At 35.4% G+C, this 24,357-nt stretch overlaps 1 protein-coding gene across 9 annotated transcripts in view; it reads right to left on the reverse strand.

Moving 5' to 3' along the window:
• Positions 1–24,357, reverse strand: part of GRIA4 (glutamate ionotropic receptor AMPA type subunit 4) — a 357,129-nt gene that overhangs the window by 54,672 nt on the left and 278,100 nt on the right. For 8 of the 9 annotated variants that reach the window (XR_014779500.1, XM_084783081.1, XM_084783080.1 and 5 more), the window contains exons 8-12: positions 22,403–22,570; positions 21,231–21,335; positions 12,987–13,097; positions 5,049–5,255; positions 186–556 (exon numbers count right to left, since the gene is read on the reverse strand). Coding sequence is in view for 8 of the 9 variants with exons in the window: in XM_084783081.1 (XP_084639207.1) it covers positions 186–556; positions 5,049–5,255; positions 12,987–13,097; positions 21,231–21,335; positions 22,403–22,570 (962 nt within the window). In the remaining variant the exon portion in view is untranslated. Of the gene's footprint in view, positions 1–185; positions 557–5,048; positions 5,256–10,441; positions 11,634–12,986; positions 13,098–21,230; positions 21,336–22,402; positions 22,571–24,357 lie in introns of those variants that run through there. The other variant, XM_084783087.1, reaches the window with a different exon arrangement.

Genomic DNA, 24,357 nt, shown 5'->3' on the forward strand with positions numbered 1-24,357 from the left:
TGTGGCTGTGTTTTGTGGGAGCTTAGGAAAAGACTAGGTATAAAATGCTTAGGATGATTTGACAATTGAAAATTTCCCTGCATTTCAGATAATGTTCCGACTCAAGGAAAGGAAGGCAGAGGGAACTTGTGGGAAACATTTAGAATCTCTGAGAACGGGTGGAGAGCACTAGTTTTGACACTAACCTGGGTGAAATGTCACATCCTTGCTGCATAAACGCACCCAGGGAAAACCAGAGGCTGTTAAAGATGCCGAACTCATTAGGAGGCTGGTCGCTGGGTCCTTCCTTTCCGTCCTCAGGCTCCTCTGTGTGCCACTCATATGGGCTAAACCTACTGACTAGGAACAAGACCACACTGACACCAATGTACGCAAACACTATGCACATCCAGATCTCATAGGCCAGAGGGTCCAAGAAGGAAAACACTCCTGGTTTAGATTTCTGAGGCTTTTTGATCATGATAGAGATGCCTAAACTCATGAAAGGCTTAGAGAAGTCGATGACCTCCTCTCGTACCAACGTGATCGTCAGAGGTGCAATGGCAATTTCTGCTTTCTAGAAAAGAAAAGACACACAAAACACTCAAGTTAGTGGATTTCATGAAGCAGTTAGCACTAGAGTGATCAACAAAGTTTACTAGTCACAAATTCATTAAAAAAATTTTTTAACTGCCAAAAGTGATTAATCCCAACTACAGCCTAATAAAGCATGTAGTGGTTTGGTTTCATGAGATATTAATTAAATTGCATAGCACCTTTTTAACTGACAAGGTGTTTGTTTGTTTATTTGTTTTAAGGCAGAAACTCACTGTAGTTTAGGCTGGCCTTGAACTTCTGGTCCTCTTCTTTTTCAAGTACTGGTATTATATACCTGTACTGCTATGTCCACCTGGCCTAAAATATTGCTAAACAACCCCCTGTTCTTTTGACAACATAGTCAAGCTCAGTTCACACACAAATATGGAAATTGGCATTTGTTTCTTGTGATGAGTATGCTTTTTCTTTTTCAATATTTTTAAAAGAAGATTTTTGAGCACGGTGACTTTAATTCTTAGATTTGCAGCACATAAGACACCCTTTTCAGAGTGTGGTGACCCTGTGTTATTATTTTTTTTTCTGTAGCTCTAAAAGGAGGCAGTGCTTTTGTCTGTTTACCATAATGTGTGACTGTAATTACGTACTGAATGCTTAACAGAACTGTGATTTGTATGTGTGTGTGTGTATGTGTGTGTGTGTGTATATGTGCTGACAACTGCTGTATCTGATGCAGATCAAACTATTTCAAATGGCCCGTTTTCTGCTCCCTGTCTTGACAGAACTGAAACAGAGTGAGCTTTCCACACTGTGGCAATTCTTAGACAGGAGTCTGGCAACATCTACAAAAGAGTTACATAAACTGTGCCGTGAAAATGTAGTCAGGGCAACAGCGGGTAAGGACTTCTGCTAACCCTCTGACATGCAGTCTGGTCCCCACGATTTGGTCATGGCATCTTGGCAAGATGGTCTTTCAGGCACACAGAAGAAGGGGATGCATGCTATTCTGATAAGATCTAATAGGCTGTGGCCAGACAGTGGGGTAGGATGCACCCACCATCAGAGGTCTAGGGGAGGGGAATAGGGCAGGAGAGGGAGGGTGGGTGGGAAGGAGAAGATAAAAGTGAGGGGATAATAATCAGGATGTAATGTGAAAAAATTATAAAAATAAAATATGCACAAAAACTAAACCATGGTCTGAATGGCAATTTAAAATAGAGTTTTATTTACTTTAAAATGAAAAGGTTTTGTCAAGATAGAATCAGGCACGTTTAAGCGCCATAATCTGTCTGAGAGGCTATCACTTTTTACAAGATTCATTAATTTTGATGTTTGTGTACGTGCAGGCATGTGCAGGTTTCTACAGAGATCAGAAGAGGATGTTAGATCCTCTAGAGCTAGAGATCGAGGTGACTATGTGCTGTTCAATAGTGGTACATGAAACTTACCTCCGGAGTTTTACTCAAGTGCTCTTAACTATTGACACTTTAAATTTTATTTTTTAGATATATCTAGAGACCATCTCTCTTAAATTCACTGCTACGTAGCCTCTGGTTTGGTATAACGATCAGTACAAACAGTGAGCCTGTGTAGATATTGTGTGTTAATGCTGGAAAAGTTGTGTGTGCCTTGTCTCATTAGCTTTCATTGATTCATAGGATGGCATGTGTGAGATGCTTCCATTGGAAGCTGGATAAGATTTTAAAAAAGAACACTATTGGAGTGACAGTAAAGAATCACTTCTTCATTCCTTCACTCAGTCTCTGACACCATAGGTAATCTGATGTTAAGTGAGTTATGGAACATCATTTACTCCTTGTGATCAAACACATACAGATACACACAGAAACACACACTCAGAGAGAAAGAAAAAAAAAGGAGAGAAGGAGAAAAAAAGAAAGGATTCAGGCAGTGCCCCAGGACTGCAAGATAGGTCCCTATGTGATGGTATACTAGCTCTCTATGTAAGTGATGCAAGGCAATCAATGCTTAACAATTATACTAGCCCTTTTCAAAGAGTAAACAAAAGATAATGAGCGTGTCATTTTAGTAACTTATAGGCTTTATCTAAAATAAAATGACTGTTTTACATCAAATCCTGCAAACGGGGCATTTTTTTTATGTGTTAAGAATAAGAAAGAAAGAAAAGTTGAGGATCAAGTAGCCCATGAGACCTGTAAGAACCATGAAGACAATTCCTTTGAGGAAAATGTGGACAAATCAAGAGACAGATTGGTGTCTTAAAAAACGTGCAGATCTGCTGAAGAAACACTGTGTTATTACTGAGAACCTCTATGTCATCTCTGCTTTCTGAACATCACTTTTGGGCTTTCAACTATTCTGACATATGACACATGTGTGCTGTTGATATATATATTGATTATATGTCACCAAATATTGCTTATTATCTTTCACATAATTAAAAAACATTTAAGAAATTTCTCCTAAATAAATTATGGTCACTTTTTTTTAGGGATGGTCTGGAAAGGATAGAAGCTCTAGAGGAGAAACATGTAATCAATAGTCTAGAAAATCTCAGGCAGAGACCACTTATAGGTAAGTAGTGATATGTTAATAATCTGAAGTGCTCCAAAATTTGAGAGTTTCTAGAGGCAAATATATAGGTGCAAACGGAAAATTACATGTGTATAGAGTTTGGTTCTATCCTAATATTTCTTGTCATGAGTATGAAAATATTTTTAAAGCAGAAAAGTTTAAGTCTTCTGACCTAGCATATATTGGGTAATAGAATTCAGTTGTGTTCCAACAATTTGGATCATGCTATTTTTTAAAAGTATTCTTGTGGTATTACAAGCTGAGGTATTAAGAGTAGAGTGTGAGGGAATCCTTTTTCTTCAGAACATCAAATCCATTATGACATATGAACCCCTTGTTAAAATATATTTTGCTTATTTTAATTTTTTTAATTTAATAATTTTATTCTTCATTTTCCCTTCATCTGGTGTCACTGAAGCATTCAGTGAGTGCTTCATCCCCATGGACGTTAAGCTGGATGCTTAATGATGTGAACCATTTTACTGTGTCTCTTGAAGTTTTAGCAACTATATTGCAGGCTGTGGAAAATGTTTTTCATGCCATAGTTTGAAATTTGGGATATAGTCAAATTTCATCCCTTAGAGCTCAGCGAACCCTATAGAAGAGAGGTTCAAAAGAGTGAAAGAGCTCAAAGGCATGGAGGACACCAGAGTAATGCCCTCTAAATTAACTGAGCAAAGATCATATGAACTCACAGAGACAAGTCAGCAATCATAGGGCCTACCAGGCTCTGTTCCTGGTCCTCTGTGTGTTTAGTATTGCTATCAGCTTAGCATTTTAAGAGAATCCTGAGTATGTGAACTATTAGGTCTCTGACTCTAGTGTCATCTTATGGCATATTTTCTTTCTGTTGGTTTGCCTTGGCCAACTTCAATGTGATTCCATCTGTGAACTTTGCCTGTATTAAGTTTCTGCTTTTTCGTAGAGAAGGATTTCTCTCCTCATTTCAAAGGGATTTTTGGAGAATTAGAGAGAGTGGGTACTTTGACAGTGAAACCTGTGAACTACAAATTAGCTTTTAGAGAACTTCATAATACATAATGCACTTATTGCTTTTGTTCAATATTGAATTTATAAACCTTATTGTACACTTCAGGTTTGGACTCTGAGTTCTGAAAATGTCATAGAATCATCAGGATTTGATTACTTGCTGTTTGATTTTGACACTAAAATGGTTGCCAAAAAAGTAGGACCTTGATCTTGTTAATATAATGCAGAATTTCCATGCTGTGTTGGGTTGTGCTTGCCCTTAGCTATCAATGTGTGCATTCCACAGCCAGTGTACTCGCTCAGGGCAAGGACACAGCATGCAATGTGAGGGGCCGACTTTGGAAAACATTCTAACTTTTGTGTTTTCTTATATATGCGAGAGACAGAGAGAGAGAGAGAGAAGAGAGAGAGAGAGAGAGGAGAGAGAGAGAGAGAGAGAGAGAGAGAGAGAGAGAGAGGGAGAGAGAGAGAGAGAGAAAGAAAAGGAGAGACAGACAGAGAGAGTGTACATATTCTGTGGTTTGAAGAATTGTAAGAAACAGAATACTGATGAATATTTCAGATATTGGAAGATCAGAAATTAGTTAAAAGACACCTTAGAGAAACTGATAATGAGGATGCACACAATTAGATAAGGCAGTGACTGATTTTATACTATTGGAGGAAATCTGCCCAGTAACAATTGCTCATAGATCTTTGCAGATGACTATGGTCTACAATTTTAGGGCATATTCATCAAAGATTCTAAAGCTACTGTTGCTTTTTTTTTTCCAATCCTGGCTCTGGTATGAGAAGGACACTGTATTATGAGTTTTATAGGGAAACATTTGAATATGATAAATACACTGGAAACATTGCTATAAATTAGGAAAGAAAACAGTCATGCATGTTTAAAAATTTATACATGCCCAAGGAAAAGGAAGTTTCATGCTTATATAAGTAAATCCCTCATAAATCGGTTTGCTTACCCCGTACACAAGCTCCCCTACCATCCCATTCCAGATTTTAGTGTCTGCATCCCTTGCTCCGTATTTTCCATCAGGGACAATGGCAATTTTATACTTGATACCAATATGTTTTGCAATTTCAGATGCCAAGTCTACACAGTAGCCTTCGTACTTGTCATTTCCTTCAAACATTTCATGATTTTTCTTGTACATAACATAGGGGGACTCCTACAATGAGAGAACAGAACTGTAAAGGAGAAATTACAAAACATTTGTAAAACCTTTCTGTAACCTCATAGTTTTAGAATTTTGAGAAAAGAATATATTTATTCCTGCTATACATATGATTTTGTGTGGATAGAAATTATTAACAAGATAGGTGAATATATGTGTGTGTGTGTGTGTGTGTGTGAACTTAGATGTGGACCAAACTAGTTTATATTGGATGATTAAAGTAAAATGTATTATTTTAAGTTATTGTTATGTACCTAGTACTGTGACTTTAAAAGCAAAAAATAGATCCATTAGTAGTTTTCTAGAGAAGCATATTTAATAATTTTAGCCTGAAAATTGATATTTCCAAAATACTTCATGAAATTAAATTTATTTAGTTGCTACCATAGTGTATGAAAAACTTATTAAGGTCACATGATTTCATATTTTGTAGATTTTTTTTCATTTCAAGTATGTTAAGGAAGGTGCTTTTTTTCAGAGAAGGTACTTGCTATACAGTTCTTCAAATAAAAAATAATAGCATAAAGACACATATCATTAGTTACTTGCATTAAATTCATTTTGCTCCTGCTTTTCCATACTTTGGTTTTTATATAAGAAATGTGCTCTACAAATTGTAAATTTCTTATAAAATAAGCCTCTGGTGGAAGCTGTTTCCCTCTAAATGTAAGGAGCACATGCCTTGATATTCACATTTAATTTTCTACATCAGTGAGTCAGAGAATGGGAGGAAGAAGTATTGAGAGAATCCTTATCATATAGAATATCTTCCTAGCATTTAATGATTGTTAAACTGTTTTCACTGAATATACCTGCACACAGACACACACACTTACGCACACTCTCACACATTCAATTAAATACTAGTATTTTAAGTCTTTAACTTAAGAAATAGTTTAGTTAGACCCAGAGTGGTTGACTTATTAGCACCCTTTCATAAACAGTGGGATGGGTTTGACAGGGTTGTACTTCTTAGTATGGAGAGAACTCCTAGATATATCCCAGCGTTTCATTTTCAGAAATGTAGTAACCATATTGGCCACAGCATGGTTGATATAATGTACTTACATCTTATCAAAATTATACTGTAACCTTAATGTAGGATTGTCTTAAGACTTTTTCCCCCAGAAAAATGTCAGTTAAAGAATTTGAACTTGCATTTGGAGCTCTAGAGTAGAAAGCAGCTTGACATAGAGAGTGTCTAATGGGGCCATTCCAATTCTGACTTTATTCTACTCACTTTGTAAACAGAGAACTCAATTTAAAAATTAAAAATGAAATGTGTAAATCCTCTGAGAATATATTTTCTCATAGAGATGCTTCATGTGATTTTACAGTGGGAAACTACTCAAGGCATGTCATTATACCATTTTCTTAAATTCTGCCTTTAGTTGTTACCACGGTCAAGTGACCCAGATCCATACTTCTTGGCATTGAATAGATATTTAACACTAAAATGGATCAAGAAATAAATTTGCTATTTATAACATTAAGGTAACTAATGGTCCTGTTTTTCATGAAGATTATCTATCATCCTTCAGAAAGAGTTCTGTACGAAACCTTAACATGTTTTTCAAACTACTAATGTGATCATGAAGATTCATGAGCAGTTGTAAAGGTATAACTTTATAAACTATAAAATGTTAGTGGCTATTATAAAGAAATTCTTCTCATCTTTTTAGTGTGGCCTTGTTAAACTATGGAAGATTCTAGAAAATAGCAAAAGGCATGCCTGTAAAACAGAGTTTAAAACATTTTAATTGAGATATCTGTACAGTTAGAGTACTCAAGTATAGCAACCTACACTAGTACTCTCATTTGGTACTAAGGTTGAAGGGCAAGTTTAAAGTGTCTTGAGTATTTGAATTTGGGAATTTTACCCCATGATTATGCAAAGCAATGCATTAATTTATACAGGTTTCTTCAAATATGGAAAATGATTTGCATAATGAAAAGCTGTACGCTCATTATTTAATCAAGTATTTATTAAAAACCTGCTTTGTGGAAGGCAGTTTACTGGAAGATAGGCAAAGAAGAACACAGTCTATTGTTTTTCTCCTCATGATTAAGATGATTGCAAGTTCTTTGTGATAAGAGTAAAGGAATACTATTTGGGAGAATAGTGATAGATTTACTCTAAAAAGTAATTTATCTTCCTGACTTTGTGCTTCCTTTGTGCCAGGTGAAATGCTGCATCCCTGAACTCTATACTTTCATTAATGTTTTACATTTCATCTTGAAGTAACCATGTCTCATATTCCAGACAGGAAACCTGACAGTCCTGTAGGTGAAGTGAATTGTTCAGTTTCACTTGGTTAACAAGTGACAGAAGTGGGAGTCAGGCTTTTATCGTTGAAACATCTGGAAACCCTTGTAGTTGTTATATCAACTAAGAGACTTGAAAGTAACTGGTTTTCATATGATTTAACAGAAGAAGAAACAAAACTAAAAAAAACATGTTTCTATACCAGCAGCCAGAAGACTGAAGAAGATGCTCCAACTTAATAGAGAAAATTTTTATGATATTTTGAGTAAATAAAGCAGATAAAAAATTTTCACTTCTATCCAGGGTGTCTGACACACAGTAGTCTCACAGCAACTGTAATGATATCCTGGTCACAGTTTTTTGACTTGGGACATTGTATTGAGTAGTAATGTTAGAATATATTGATTCAGATCTTCAAAACAAAGGTCAATATTGACTCCAAGTAAGCAGGCTATCTGTTTGAAGTAGGTTTATGCATGTGAGAGTAAAATATTTATTTGGCACTGTCTTTCTCTTTTCTTGTCCTTTTTTTTTTTTCATTTTCCTTTGGACAGATGGCCCCTTTGATTCTTTGTTTTCCTGCCAAACATGGCAACAAAGATGGGGGAAATGTTCAGCTTATTGAAGATCCCATTTAACCATTACCCAGATGACACTCAGGCTCAGTAATGTGTCAAGAGAGAGAAAGGCAGCATGACTGCAGGCTAGGGGTCAGGGCGAGCAAGGTAGAGGATGACTGGAGATTATTTTTATAAACCTCTAGCAGATTCCTGAATTTGTTTCCTTTTGTTTTTCTTTCATGTCAAGTCCACATGACTCAGAAATAATTAGTTACAGCCTCCTTTGCTTCATCTCCTATCTAACAAATTATCTGCAGGTAGCTCTTAAAACTGCAAACTGGAGATTTTTTGGTGAAGAAAACACCAGATCCCCCCAATGCAGTAAAAAAATAAACCTGTGCAATTACTGGGGTGAGGAGACTTGTGGAACATTTCTGTGAAGTAGCCATGCAGATTCCTCATGTTCATCTGTGAACAGCAAAGGGAATATCAGAAGAGAGAGAAACACAGCTCCTTACTTATTTATTGCCAACTACTGTACTTTGTGGGATGATAATGTCAAGGAAGTGATTTTACTTGTATTACTCTCTGGAAGCTAGGAGTTTATTAAGATAATTCCTGTGGTGTTTGGTGTTATATGCCTTCTGGATCATTTCAGGAAGGAAGCCAATCTGTCTAAAGCTGCAGCACTATTCCTTGCTTATAAAAATGTTGACATAAATGAATTGAAATGATTTTAAAACTTAATTAAATTAGTCTTAGTGTAATCAATAGAATACTTTCCCCACCGAAGTGTTATTTTTGTATTATTTAAATTTAGCAAGATGAACACTGTTGAAACAATACATTTAGCACAAAAATTGCCAGCTTGTAAATATCACCTTCACAACCATTATAAAAAGTATTGAAAATGAAAAACAAGGAAAATTGGAATCTTATCGCAGGTTTCCTCTGTGGATATTTGCTTCTTTCCAAGAAATCTTAATAGAGATTGATAACTTAGTCCAATGAGCAAAATTACAGAAAGTGGAAGTGAAGCTCTTATTAGTAAATTTAGGAATAAATGAGTTGTCTGGATGGTAGTGGAGCATGCTTTTAATTCCAGCACTTAGGAGGCAGAAGCAGGTGGATTTCTTTTAGTTCAACTCCAGCCTGGTCTACAGTAAGAGTTTCAAGACAGCCAGCATTACACAAGAAACCCTGTCGTGAAAAACCAAAAGCAAAAACTGGAAAGAAATAAAAAAGAAGGAAAGAAAGAAAGAAAAGAAAACAATGAGAAAACTTAGCAGTCACAGTTTCAAACTAAAGCATTTTAAAAAAAAACAAACTTTGTTGCTACAAGCCTTTTGAAGGAAGGAGAAATTAATATTTGGTATGGCAAATATGAATATATTTCTACTTTTAATGTATGTCTTATATCTCCAAACACATGTATTATGGATGAATGCTTCTTATACATGTGTGTGTATATAGTAAATACATCTAAAATTTTTTATGTAACTATGATAATTAGAAAATATATGTTAAAGTTGTAAAAAGTAAGCTAAGGAATGGTGGAGTAATTACATAAATTATTCATATTTGAAACACAATGCTGTAGTGAATAAACTTGTCTTTATGGAAATATTTCCTAAAGATTGTGTATTCATAAGATGGTGTAAAATATCACCTTAGCTAAGTAATATGCAATAAGCATTAATCACTTATTACTAACAAGAACAAGGCACTGAAGACTAATGTGCTTTCTCATTACAATGGCTTCATTTTCTAGAGCGTTCTATATCCAAACAAGGTTCTGAGATTACAGGGAAGTACCATCTTATCTCCCTGAGTCTGCAGTACTCTATTTTTACCACAACAGATGTATCTTTCCTATGTGTATTTCCTATTTGATTTGGCTTCCTCAGGTTATTTGCAGTTATTAATTTGTCTGCACACAAATTGGAATCTCTATGTCCACAGTCTCATGGATTTTATTTAATTTTTATTCAGTAAAAATTAAAGATAAAAGTTTGTGTAATTGCTCAGCTCATTGTTTCCTATTTAGATTAGCTTTGTCATAGTCAAATGCTTGGTATAGTTGTGTTCAAGTACAGTAAATTCATCCTAAAAGTGAAGATACAGTGGACATGTACAGCACTTGCAAGGAAAAATAAATTTTAACAGCATAAAAATAAATAATACTATATTTTATTTTAGATTGAGAGCTGTCGTAATCATGAATTATGTTTTTCATATGGTTTTCTATCATATAAATTCTCTTGAGTGCAGGAGTCATTTCTGTCACATACCCAGGGTATAAGCCTGTGTCTGGCACATAGCAGATGTTCAGTAAGTATTTATGAATAAATAAGTGAATTTCTCAATCAATTTTATTTAACAATAACATATATTACAACAGCATATTGGTATATAAACACAGGATACAAAGGGAAGACAAAGTAAATTCAGCAACACTATACGCATTTAGACGAGAAGTCCATGATCTCCAGTGCTCATTCTTAGCTTGTTCAGTACCTAGATCTCTGTATTAGACTCATTTCAACATCTAGCCAACTCCATCCATTTTTTTTCAGTTGAATATGAGGGGATTATTACATGCAGTTATCAGTATCTTATAATAATATTTCTTTCAAAGTAGTTGTGTTGATGGGATTGTCCTATATCCAAAGCTAATGTTTTAAGAAGAGTCAAGCTTAATGAATACTTTAAAGGAGGGTGCTCTAGAGTTCTTTGTTCTTTATTTTGGCATTAGGGAGCAGTTATGCAGTTGAAAATATGAGGAGAATCATGAGAATTATTTAAATGAAGATGATAGTTATATGAAAGACAGATGCTAGTTGTATACAACATTTTGATAACAAAAATATTGTTATCACCGTCAAGCAAACAGAATTTTATACATACGAAATATATTTATATATATGTATATATGAAACAACCTATTTTGAGTCACTTTTTAACTTATTTTTTTAATATCGTGCTTCCTGAGGACTAGTCATGCATGGAAAATCAATTCAGTAATTTGACACTAAGAATTATAAATCCCACCTTTTATAACAGGCCAAGGGAAGAAGACTGCAAATTACACCTTAAAGTACATCATACATTCATTTCAGAGAACAGGCAACATTTCAAAAGAGTCTAAAGCAAACAATTGTATCTATATTTAGAAAAAAAGCACAGAAATTCAGAGTTTTATTTTGAGGAGATCTATCCTTAGAGAGCTGGTCATGTACAATAGTTTCACTTTATGACATGGGAATGGCCATATCAGAATCACTAGCTTATTCTTTTTCAACATCTATTTTCTTGAGAAAGATAAAGACTGAAGATTAATTCCTCACAAAAGTCACACACACACATATTTAAAAATTGCTTTCTGGTAGTCCAGAGTTGGTTATCCAAGAAGAATCCAACATGAAAAATAAGATTAAATTTACTACTCAGGAGAACAAGACTCGAGCCTTAGTTAGGAATGGTCGAACAGCGTGGAACTCTTGTCTTTCTTGGTCAATTTCTTAAAATAGGATTCTTCATGAGAGGCTGAAAAGAGGAGGACTGTACTGAAGTATAAATTTCCATTACTGTATCTTTTTTAAGGAAAAGAAATATATATGCATATTGTATGTATATACATATAATATATCCTGATTTTCAAGTCCCATGCAAACATTACACAACTAAGTTAGAAAATTTACACAAACATTACTGTTGGTTGGTTTTCATTATAAAATAATCAACCCCAATCAAGGTTTTTCACATTACATTAAATTGTTGGTTATCCAACATAGGCTTTAGACGAATGCTTTTGTTGTGTGTGATATTTTTAAACTTTGTTTTCAGGGTCAACTTTTGAAGTATCTTGACATTACTTAAACTATAAATTAAAATTATGTAAGCTAAAATTAATTTACAGAAAGACTTTCATTTATTTAATGTAAGAGTTTCTGTGAATAATTGATAATATATTTTGCATCCAGAAAGAGTTAGCTGAGAATCTATCTTACATGAGACATAAAGGTCACCGATTGTTGATCTCTTTTGAGTACCACCGACTGTAAAGCACATGCTTGTATTCAGAAGACAAAACTATACATAGTATATTCTCTTATTTAAAAGGCAATTCCATAAAAACGTCCTTGAATAGGACCCTTAAAATTTAGAGCATTTTAAATTTTATGACATGATCAAATCAAATAACCAGACTGTTCTTGGTTTCTAGAAGTTCATTCAAATATATACATGCATGCATATACACACATATATACATGTACATATATATTTCATACTGGCCTATGAGAAAAAGAATCGGTGGGTGGAAACGTATTTTTACATTAAAAATAAACTATCAAACAAAATCAATTTATCAAATATTCAGTTATAAAAAAGTACCCATTAAAACCTCCACATTCACATTCTTGTGATTAGAAACAGACAAAAACAGATCACTCTCCTATGATGACCTGAAGCAATAATTTAAACACCATTAATAATTATTTCACTGAAGCTTTTGAAAACACTGAGAATATGGTATTTTCACCTGATGGTTTTATGATTCAATTGGAGCTTGGCTTCCTCACATTCCTTGTTCATTGTTGGGGTCTGAGAATTTCAAACATTTCCAACTTCAGTTTCACAGTCTTAATTTTTAACATCTGAGTCAATTTTCCCCCAAAAAAACATTGCAACAAAAAATAACACAAATAAGGGCAATGAAAAAGCTGAGTGTGTCCAAACATGGGACAGATCTATGCAAAACCTCAGTAGACTTGGGTGGATCAGAGCACTCAAGTCACAAGTAAGATTCAGCTTGAACCCTCTCTGCTCATCACAGCCAGGGAGTTAAATTTGCCTGTGGACAAGACGGAACAGTATAAAGCATACACCAAAACTCACCATGATTGTGGTTACAACCACTGTTCTGTTTTCAATAGCAGCTGTGTCATTGCCGAGAGTGGGTACATCTTGAATCAAGACTAGTTTATCCATATCATTCCAGTAGCCAACCTGCCAGATAGAAAAGCTAGTTGAAAACACACCTTAGAAGTTCTCATTGGAGTCGTCCTTCGAACAATGACTGCTACAAGTACGAAAGCACCCAAAACAAACTTGAAATGCAGATATGTTAAACACAATCTTTTAAAAATTAATAACTTTATATATCTTTTTAGAATATAACACAGGAATATTGCATCTACATTACCCCTGGCATTCTCTCTCTCTCCAGAGTCCTCCAGAATTTATGATGTTTTCCTTATTATTGTGACATGTATATACACAAACATATATGACATACTGAAACTTTTTAGCTTTGTTCATATGTGCTTGTGCCAAAGGCTAAGAACTTCAGACTGTAAAACCTGTATAGGAGCTCATCCTTGGAGAAAACAAATTCTCATTTATCTCTTCATCTAAGGGTTGGCTATATGGATCTTCCCCTATCCATGTTGGCATGACAACTGGTGGTGTTATTATGCTGGCTTTCTTCAGGCCGCCATATTGCCAAGAGTTCATGGGTTCAGATTTCTTGTTAAATAAAGGAGCCACAATCTCATAGCAGGAGTTCTGGTCCTGCTGGCATTTACAATCTTGTGCTCCTGCCTTTCTGATATCCCAAGAGCCTTAGGTATAGTGGTTGCATTGCAGATGTTTAAGTTAAATAGAACTGATATGATGTTGAGGCAGTTTTTTTGGTGTTAAAGATACTATCCTATTATATGTTTAGCAAATTCACAGTCATGAATTAATCAAGGGAAACAGTGATCTGAATGGAAGAAAGAGATGGAACCACAGGCATATTGATCTCATCTAGTAAGATGGGCCAGCACTGTCTAAAATGAATTTATACAATTTCATGAAGCACACTACAGGGCACACAGTAAAGTGAGCAGCCATATTTCAAGCAAAATATATTAATTTTAGTAAATAATAATCTAAAAATATATTTTGGTTTGATACTATGTAACCACTACATGACAACTCATTTTCTGAAATATTAACTGCATTACAGAAGGATATCAATATGTGATAGTTTCATTTTCAAAGCATACATTTTAACTTGTGCTTTGACTACAGACATGGCTCAGTGGGTAAGACTGCTGACTGAGCAATCATGAAGACCTAAATTCAGATTCCTAGCACCTATGCAAAAGACATTGTGTGGCCATGTTTGTGACTGTACTGTACTTCTGAGGGAGGGGTGAAGACAGGAGGATCACTGGGGCTTGTTAGCTATTAATCCAGCTCCAGGGTTATTGGAAGATCCTGTCTAAAAGGAAAAAGATGGAGAGTGATAGAACAGCATATCTGAGGTCCTCCTCACCTGCACTTATTAGTGTGCACACATCACATACATTAACATACTAGCAATTCATATTATTTTCTCATTTGTGAGTCAAGTGCTTTCACATAAAACAAATCATGCAGTTAGTGCCTTAAGAAGTAGTATGTCAATGGAATACTACTGGAAATTTAGGATGTACCCATTGGCTTCTACCATTGGAGGATAATGATGATTATTATGTATAAAATACTGATCTTGGGCATATCTCTCTATAATGTAAGTGTTGCCTGATAAAATTTGTATGTATGTTGCTATTGATATTGTTGCTATTATTGTCCATATTTTTTTGATATGAAGATCCTTTGTGGAGGCTAAACAAATTGTACAAGATTACCATCTAGTAGGGTGGGAATATAAAACTGAAGCCTGTATGATACCAACTCTTTACATTTTTGCTTGTATGTTGACTGGCTTCTGAGAGTGAGTGCTCATTTAATGTCTACAAGGTTTTGTTTCTTAATAACACATAAAATGCTCAGTTCCCCAATGAAAATGTGTAGACTTGCTCATTGATCTGCATTCATTATTTGATCTACTGTGGTCTAGAGGGCTCTCTTCCTCTATCAAGAGTCTTGACTGCCATATTAGTATTTAAGAGCATATTCAAACAAAGTATTAATATTGTCAAAGAGGTGATTACTTACAAGTTGTGCAACTATAACACAAAGAGAATAAGTAAATCAAAAGGATTTTAATACAAAATTATGGTACATATAATTTCTAATTGGTTTTAATTATCCATATTTATCCACTTCTAGAGGACATACAGTAATTCTGTGAAAATTTTACTTAAAATATCTGGGACAACCTTTTTCTTCAATCCCTATGTGTATTTTAAAAATTTATTGGCTCTTTTTAGTTCTCCTTCCCACAGGACAAGTTTGTACTGGCATAGAGGGTTTTACAACTTGGCACTTCATTAATACACAGCCAAGGTGAAGATCACTACAGCTCATTTTCAAGCATGAAGAGTTTTTTCTTTATTAATGCATCACATTGGGGTAGAATCATGGATCTGGGGATCATTTCAGGACAGTCACAGTTGTTGGGGAGTTTCTGAAATTACAAAAGGATTCCTTCCAGGAAGATAAATGATGCAGAAGATCTGGAAATCAAGACAATAAAGGGATTTTTGTTTTATATCTACATGTAATTAAAAAAAAAGCTAGAGTTTGTGACATAAATGTAGTCTATAGTAGGTTTCAAGAGGTAATGTATTTATTAGAAATTTAGATATACAGGTCATTTCAGAAAAGCATGTTGAAGTTTGGGCTAGAACTGGAGTTTCTCTTTCTATTCCATTCCAACATGCTTTTTTTTTAAAACTAAATTTCCCTTGCCTGATCTCATCTGTTAAACAACTAATGAGTAATAGTCTCTTGGATCTTGAAAACAGTTTTATATTAATAAAAAAAAAATCTGGAAACATTTAAATCACTATACTCGCATTGTATGCCAGAAAAAACATTTATCTTCGGAATCTGGAAGATTGCATTTCCTTTAGTACAACAACTTTAACCAGAAACTGTACCAGATATAATCTAATGTATAAGTAAAATCCTGTGTGTATGGTGGACTTGGCCTACAGCATAAAGTTGGGGTTTTCTGTTTTGGTACCAAGTCGTCTATCTCTACTCTAGTTGGTGTCCTGAAGAGCTGCTTCAAGCACGTCTGTCCTGAAAAGTCTAACTTCATTCTCATGCCAGATCTAAATGGAATGGAAATCTCATGCCTTCAGGCTGCTGCTACAAATTGGCTGAGGGAATGGGTTCTGTAGTCAGGGGAATTCTTTTGTCTCTCCAATACCATCTCTTTCAGCTAACTCTCTTTGAGTAGGCTATATAACTTCTCTTGGTCCTAGTTCTCTGTCAGTAGAGAAGAATGTAGATTATTTCCATGTTGTTATGAGAATTAAATGTGGAAAGGAATATTAGTTTTCCATGATAGTACCCAGCATATACTCTAATCTCAATCAATGAAATTTTACTATTATGATTTCCTGAACCCATGCAATAGTAGCCCTGGAACCCACTCCCTGGAGCCGGTGTGTGTTGGGGGAGGGGCGAGTAAGCCCATGATAAGGAGCCTCCAGTTATCTAGGGGGATCTGGCTCAGAAAACTCTGTGCTTTGGCTTAATGAGATGCTCAGTCATAGTTCCTGCTTATGGAAGCCGTACAAGTTGATTGGCTGCCTCTCTGACCTAGTTCAAAGCTTGCTCCCTAACTAACTGGCGAACGTTTAATTTACAAGAATGATTGCTCACTTCTCAGGCTCACTGCCTATTCTCACCTGCATAGTGTTTCTCATGCTAACTAGCTCATTTTTAAGTTTAATACTCCTGACACAACGCCTAGCTGATCATTGCCCGGGAAGGCAAAGGCATATGAACTCGCATCATTTTACACTTCATTTTTCTTTTAAGTGTTTTGGATGGATGACAGCTGGTGTGAAGACATCCATGTACCACATTCCTAACTTACCTGTTAACATTCTCCTTGAGAAACCTATGTCTTTGTTACCATTGTGGTTGAATAGGCCATGAGAAGATGTAGTAGTATAAATAACTCACAAGTCATTATTACTTCGAGCTAACACCTGTTACCACTTTCTTTTCTTTCAATTTTGTTAAAGGCCATTTGTCTAGCCATAATTACTATTTTGTAAGATCATCTATTGCATGAGATGGCTCAGTGGTTAAGAGCACTGTCTGCCTTTCCAAATGACCTGGGGTCAATTCCTAGCACACATGACAGCTCACAACTGTCTGTAACTCCAGTTCCAGGTGATCTGACACCTCACACCAATGCACATAAAATTAAATAAATTATTTTAGCCAGGCAGTGGTGGCACATACTTTTAATTCCAGCATTTGGGAGGCAGAGGCAGGAGGATTGCTGTGAGTTCATGGCCAGCCTGGTCTACAAAGTGAGTCCAGGGTAGCCAAGACGACACAGAGAAACCCTATCTCAAAAAACAAAAACAAACAAACAAAAATTTAAGCCAGGTGTGGTGGTGCATGCCTTTAATCCTAGCACTTGGGAGGCAGAGGTAGGTGGATTGCTGTGAGTTCGAAGCCAGCCTGGTCTACAAAGGGAGTCCAGGACAGCCAAGGCTACACAGAGAGACCCTGTCTTGAAATAAAGAAAGTTTCTACTAAGTAGATCAGCTCTGCAATGTTTGGTGTATGAAAGTCAGGTGGCCTCTTCCCTCTGCCTACCCAGAAGTTAGCAATTTTAGTGGTTTATGACGAACTCTGTCAGCTCCATAGCTAGCAGAGAGGCTGGCAATACGCTAGGAGAATGGAGCCTAAGAATTCCTTCTTGGGAAGTGTGGCTCCTTCCTTTACTCAAGGAGCCTGCTAATGAGGTTCATGAAATGTCACCCAACTCCTTCACCTCCTGACTTGAATCAGCTGGCCTGAAATCTCTGTGTATCACTTAGAGTATCATAGGCAAGGAGATGTCACCTCGAGCCTAACAATCCAGAGCTGACTTATGCATCAGCACAACATCTCTCTCTCTCTCACAATCACAGTTTCAGCTACACATTCATGTGATAGGCTAGAGCAAAACATTGGGGAAGACATTGCCACTTCTTACGTGCCCCCACTGTCCTGCAGCCAAGTCTTTCCTACCATTGCTTCCCCTGCTCTGTCTACCTTTGTAATCTCTATGTCCACGACCAACTTGATAACTCAATTCCCTCCTCCCTGCAGCCTGCCTTGGTGATATTTTCCTCCATTTGCGAGTGTTTTTTTTTTTCTTTTTACAATGCCAGATTCCTTTTCTTTAACTGTCCAACTCTAGCTTTCTTAAAACAAAATTATTCGATTTTCTGGCAGAGCATGGTGTTGGAAGGTTTTAGGATTAGGCACATTTGAACAGTTTTCCTTTTTAGAGGATACATAATTATCTCCTATTAAGAACATAATTTTCTTATTTAAGAGAAACAATTATAGTAAAATACAAATTATAGTCTGGCTATGAAGATTTCATTATATTTTTATTTATTATAATATATTATGTTATTATGTAATGTTTCATATTGCATTATGAAGCATCATGTCTAGTGCTTGAGACAGAGCAGGACGTCCTTAAATTGTAGCTATCATATTAAATAAAATATTTCTCAAACAGCCAAATTTTAAAAAAGAATTTTTAGAAGCTAACTGTAACATCTCATTTCTTAACATTCTAGACAATCCTACAGGAAAGAGGAAGTTAAGAATCCTAGGCATTATTTGCTATATAATGTTTAAAACCAGTTGCTGTTGTTAGATAATATGGCTCATAAAGCCCAGCCCAGAAGCTCTATTCCTTCTCTTCTTCCTTTTGTTCTTTCATTCCTTTTGTTTGTTTTTGAACACATGGCTTCACTATGTGGTTGCTTGGAACTCACTACATAGAGCAGGCTGGCTTTTCAACCATGGACATCCACCTGCCTTTGCTTCCAGTGCTGGTATCAAACGCATGTGTAATGCCAAGCTAAACTCAGATCCTCAAGCAGTCATTTTTTAAGATGTGAGTGCATACAGGGCTGACAAAACCCAGTTAAAAGTTTCTGATCCTTCAATGACCAAATCAAAATCTATGTGTAGTGAATCAATATTTTGCTGGAAGGACCTGTCTATGTTGCATCATATAATTTCACCTCAGCATAGATTTCTAAACACACAATGGAAACACTTGGTACTACAATCTGTAATGCCATGTACTTCCAATGCACATTGCCTGAAAATGTTTCCCTCAGATTTAAGATTATTATATGTTCTTCTTTAAAGTATTTTTACTGTACATACAAAGGTTTTTGATATTATGAAATATAATGGATTAACCATAGACAACAAATAATATTTTCTACGGTCATTCCACATCTTATAGATATCAATTTAGTATATCTTTCTATCATGTTAGATTTATTTAGTTATTTCTATACATAGGTTTTGAGATAGGGTATCATATAGCTTCTTAGGCTAACCTCTAACTGGTATCATTGAGGATGACCTGTAACACCTGATGTTATTGCCTCCTAATGTCAAGATACAGGCATGTTCTGCCATTCCTAGCTGATAGCTGATTGGATTTTCAAAGTTGACAACTAATCTGCTAATTGATTTTCATGAAAATTGTTGGATGAATTTTAACCTGATATTAAGACAAGATTTCCAACAATTTTCAAAATGTTTTTAAATTTAGAAATATCTTGAAACACAATTATGTCATTTTGTACTAGATATTTATGTGATCCAGTGTTCTTAGCATTCACATGTACAAAATTAGAACATTAATCAACGTGAGGAAAAATTGCTATGTCTTTCAGACTGGATTTAATTTTTCATTTAAAGGTAGTCAAGCACAACCGTCTCATTAGTATGGATAAATGATGAAATTATAGCTATACTAAAATTTTTAAATGTAAAATTCCTTATAAATGATGATCTGAAAATGTTCAATTAATTTGTCCACCCTGGGTTCATATAAAAATGTGCCAGATACAAACTGCTATTGAGATGAAAAATTTAGGCAGCTCTAATTGAGCATATTTTGGGAATACTAGAAAGACAGACAATTGGAGAGTTATAGAGTTGCTTTTCTGTGACAAGCTTTAGCTGTCAACTTGAAACAACTAGAATTGCCTCAATGAGGAATTATCTAGATCAGGATTGTCTTAATTATTATCTGAAGACTCAGTCTACTGAGGGCAGCACTATTTTCTGGTGGGGATTCTGAACTGTATAAGAGTGGGGCACTTGAGCTGAACAAGCATGCAAGCAAACAGTACCCATCCATTTGTATTTCTTGACTGTGGATATCATGTGACCTACTTCAAGTTCCTGCCTCTACTTTTGGTTAGTGATGATCTGTAACCTGTAATTCTAAGCAGAAAAAAAACTTTCTCCCTTAAGTTTCTTTTTGTTAGAGGTTTGTTTGTTTGTTTTCATAAAACTGGAAACAATGCTAAGATATTTTTTAAGTGTAAGATCCTGTAACTAGCACTTTCCTGGGCTCAGCTGTTTTTCTCCTTCTTTAGTCCAGTAATTATCCTCTTCAGCTTATTTCTATATGCTTTTCTTTTTTATACTTACTTTGCCTGGTTACTTTCAGAACCAACAAGCAGTTTAAAGAACACCCATTCATTAACAGGGTCTCTTCATATTCTCTCTAATGATTCACACATCATACATGGGCATATTTACTGCATTGTATTCATTTCTGTGAAGAAAAACTTGTTTTCAAATTTGTTTGTGAAGTTTCCCTGGCTACATTGATTCCATTGTGAGTTATAAGGCATGGTAACAAAATAATTGTGTCATTTTGTCACATCATTAAACATCAAATATATGACACAATCATTTATCTTGGCATAGACTATCAAGAAAATACTTTATGTGAGTGTCACTTAAAAATAAAAATTTAGCCCAGGCTGGCCTTGAACTTGTGGTCCTCCTGCCTCTGCCTTCTTCAGCAAATCCTATTGCTGGGCACCACTATAACCTGATAGATAAGTATTTACATTCAGAATATTAGACTCACCAAGATAGGAAAGATGTTTTCTCCAAGGTTGCCAAATACAAATAGGCAAAACACTATGAATGTAACATTTATATAACTCCTAATTCTTTCATGGTTCTTGCTATATGTAGTCTATTGTATATATGTGCAATAATATAAATGTATATGTAAAAGTAAAAAAAAAACTCAAAAATTAGAACATCAAAGTTTCTCTTATAAGTTCTTAAGAGTGTCACATGCAAAATAAGAAAACAATTTTAATTTTCAGCTCAGTTGCAGCTAACCTTTCGAGGTCCTGTGCTTTTTAGTTCAAACACATCCATTGTGTAATTAACTCTACGTCCATAGTGGTCAAATTGAACATTCCCAGTCAATCCTTGAATTCGAACCTGTGAAGAAAAAAAGAAAACACACATATATTCATTTGTAGCTTCTCTTAGGGTTATCTCCCAGGGACTTAGGACCATAGAATGCTCTGGAATTAAAAGCTGCAACCAACTGTCTGGAATGTCATTGGCTGTTTGACCTACTGACATGGAACCTGGAGAAGGACAATGAAAGGATATTAAACGTGATTTGCTCTACACCTATAAGATGAATATTTGTATTATAAAGTTTTATTTTAACTAACACAGTTCCTTATCAATATTGAAATATCCTTTGTTGAACAGACATTTTGTTTTTTAAAGTCAAGTTTTTTTCTATATCTCCTCATAGGAGGTTATTTAACTAGGATTCATATGAAAGATCATACTCTTGTGGCTAATGTTAAATTAAGGTTTAAAGAGCTAAAAATACGTTACTTGAAAATATTCAAGCACATTGGTTCCAAGTTACCTTTTTAAAGGACAAAACTCACATTCATGTTACTTATGCTTTGAATTCATCACATTTCACAGGATTTAAATGATTGTAAGATTTTTATGTAACACTGATTCATTGACAGACTGTTTGTATAAGTATAAAAGAATAAAATTAATCACTTAAAACTACATTGAAGAAGTCCTTAGCTCTGTCAAATATTTTTTCTTTTATAAGGTAGGCTTCTATTTCATGGGCTCCTTATGGCTAGTGAGACTAAAGATCCTTTCTGGTAGTTGTAAGCATATATGAGAGCCACTATTAAAATGAATAATTAGTTGTCATTTCAATACCTGTCCACACACACCTGTTCATTCAAAATGGCAGCTACTCTGACTTTATGGAGCACAGGACTCTTGTTAAGTAAGTGTGTCTCACTCAGTGTGTCTACACTGAGCCGGTTCATTGTTTTAAACTTTTATGGAGTTGTGGTGTTATCTTGACCACACAGATATATAAGGAATAACCACTGAGGTTCTCCCTAAAATGTTGATGGAAATTGCAATAGACATTAATGTTCAGATGAAGCAGTCTGTCTTTCAAAAATATACTATACTTCTAAAAGATCATGAAATAAAGCAAAATTATCAGTTACCTGCTTCAGTGTTCTCTCCATATCAATTCCCTGGCCCCAGGGTGCAGCGGGGTTTGCCAGACAATCCCCAGCATTTCCTCTCCTTGAAATATCAATTTTCTGTCTTCTGAGGCTTCGGAAAGTTTCAGCCATCACCAGGACCCCATCATAAGTCAGAGCAGAGGTGTACTGAGGAAGTTAAAGTGTGTATAAAGGCAGATATTAAAGTCTAGCATAATGAGCAATCTGGGACCTCTGTGGGTTTATGATGAAAACCTCCATCTTTTCTGAAAAGCCAGGATGGTATTGGTAAGTAATTGATGCTGGCTTTGGAAATGTCTGTTCTTGCTTGAGCATAAAACCATGTCTTATTGTCTTATTTTTAAAGGGCAAAACTCACTCTTAAAACAGAAACTCTAAAGCATAATTTTTCATCATGTAGAAAAAGAAATGTCTCAACTTACGACTTCATGTTGTGCTTCAGTTTGACCAGGCAAAGAATGGATACTGTACAGTTTTGCTGCATCCTGCATTGCAGTTACTTAGCCCCAGGAGAGCGGGACTTTATTGTTCTTTTCTTTTCCCCAAATGCCTAGCAGTGTTTTCTTAGATTTACTTTGTATTTGTCAACTTGATATATATCTCTGTTTAGCCTCCTACAGGAATTGTTATTATAGAGAACTGTATTGCAAGGAATAACATTTATTTTATTCAGGCTAAACAGTATATGCACCTATCGCCCTGTGAGCATGCTCAAGAGGACTAACTACTGCTTTAAGCTTCGAGCCCCTATTCCAGTATCGATGTAGAAATACAAATTGAAATCCTCTGATTTCTGATCCATGTTTCTCTTTTAGAAAAGAGTGAGGCCCCTGGATAAGATTACTAATGTAAAGCAGGAAGTGAGGAAATATTTTATGTGATCTGAGGGTAAATTTTGGTGATGTTTGATTAGAGAATTACTGAACATGGGAGTGATAGGACATAGTTTTCATCACGACAGCAGCTGCAATGTCTGCTTCAGGAATTCCATATAATTAACCCTCAGCATCTGTGTCAGAGCAGGTTTGTGCTATGTTAAGCAGGGGATGAACTTCTTGCTTTTTTTTCCCTGCAAATAAAAAAAACCCATTGCAAGTCACGAGTGTAGAAACTTAACTAGACAGTATGATCATTACGCAGAAGAGCTAGCATTTCAAGGAAGAGAAAACCATGAATTCCAAGAAAGCACTTAGAAATAGTAGAGACACTGAGTACTAAGCTTGTGTTTAAAGGATGTATAAGGATCATGTAAAGCAAGAGAGTTGCTAAGTTGAGCATCCAGGACACAATAACACAGACTTCAGCAAAAGTCTGTGGCCCATAGCTTGGATGGAGCAGCCGGAGGAAAAGAAGCAGAGTGCTGCAATAAAATTAGTGTGTCTTCTCTCTTACTTGAAACAACATGTCTCTGAATAGAAAAATCTTCCAAAGCCGTCTTTTTGAAAGGCAAGAAACTAAAAAGGACAAATAAAGATCTTTTCTCAAAGACCTCAAGGACAAAGGGCAAAGTGTACTAGTAGTGTGCTAGGATCAAGAGATTAAAAAAAATTGTTCATTTTTACATCAAGCAAGGAGAGAAAAGCTGAGGGAAGATGGTTTAAAAAAAAAAAAGAAGCAAACATTTGCTTTCTTTGCTGTCTTGTAAAATGATCCTTCATTTTTATGAAATGTGAAGTACCAAAAGGAAATTATGTCATACAGTGGGTTACAGTGAAAAGGAAGCAAAGGCCTCGAAGTTCGCAGGATACAGAGCAAACTAAAGCTCAAATTTAAACTGGTTTTATCTTGTCAAAAGCTCCAACTCTTTCTCATGTGCCTTATTGTAGTACAGTTTAGGAAAGCATATTTATGGACACCCAGCTTACAGATGACATGTAGAGAATGTGCATTAAATTAACATTTCATTTGTGGGCAGCTTTAAAACTACATCTTAG

Source organism: Acomys minous (assembly GCF_964271855.1).
Source record: "Acomys minous genome assembly, chromosome: 5".
Classification (NCBI taxonomy): domain Eukaryota; kingdom Metazoa; phylum Chordata; class Mammalia; order Rodentia; family Muridae; genus Acomys; species Acomys minous.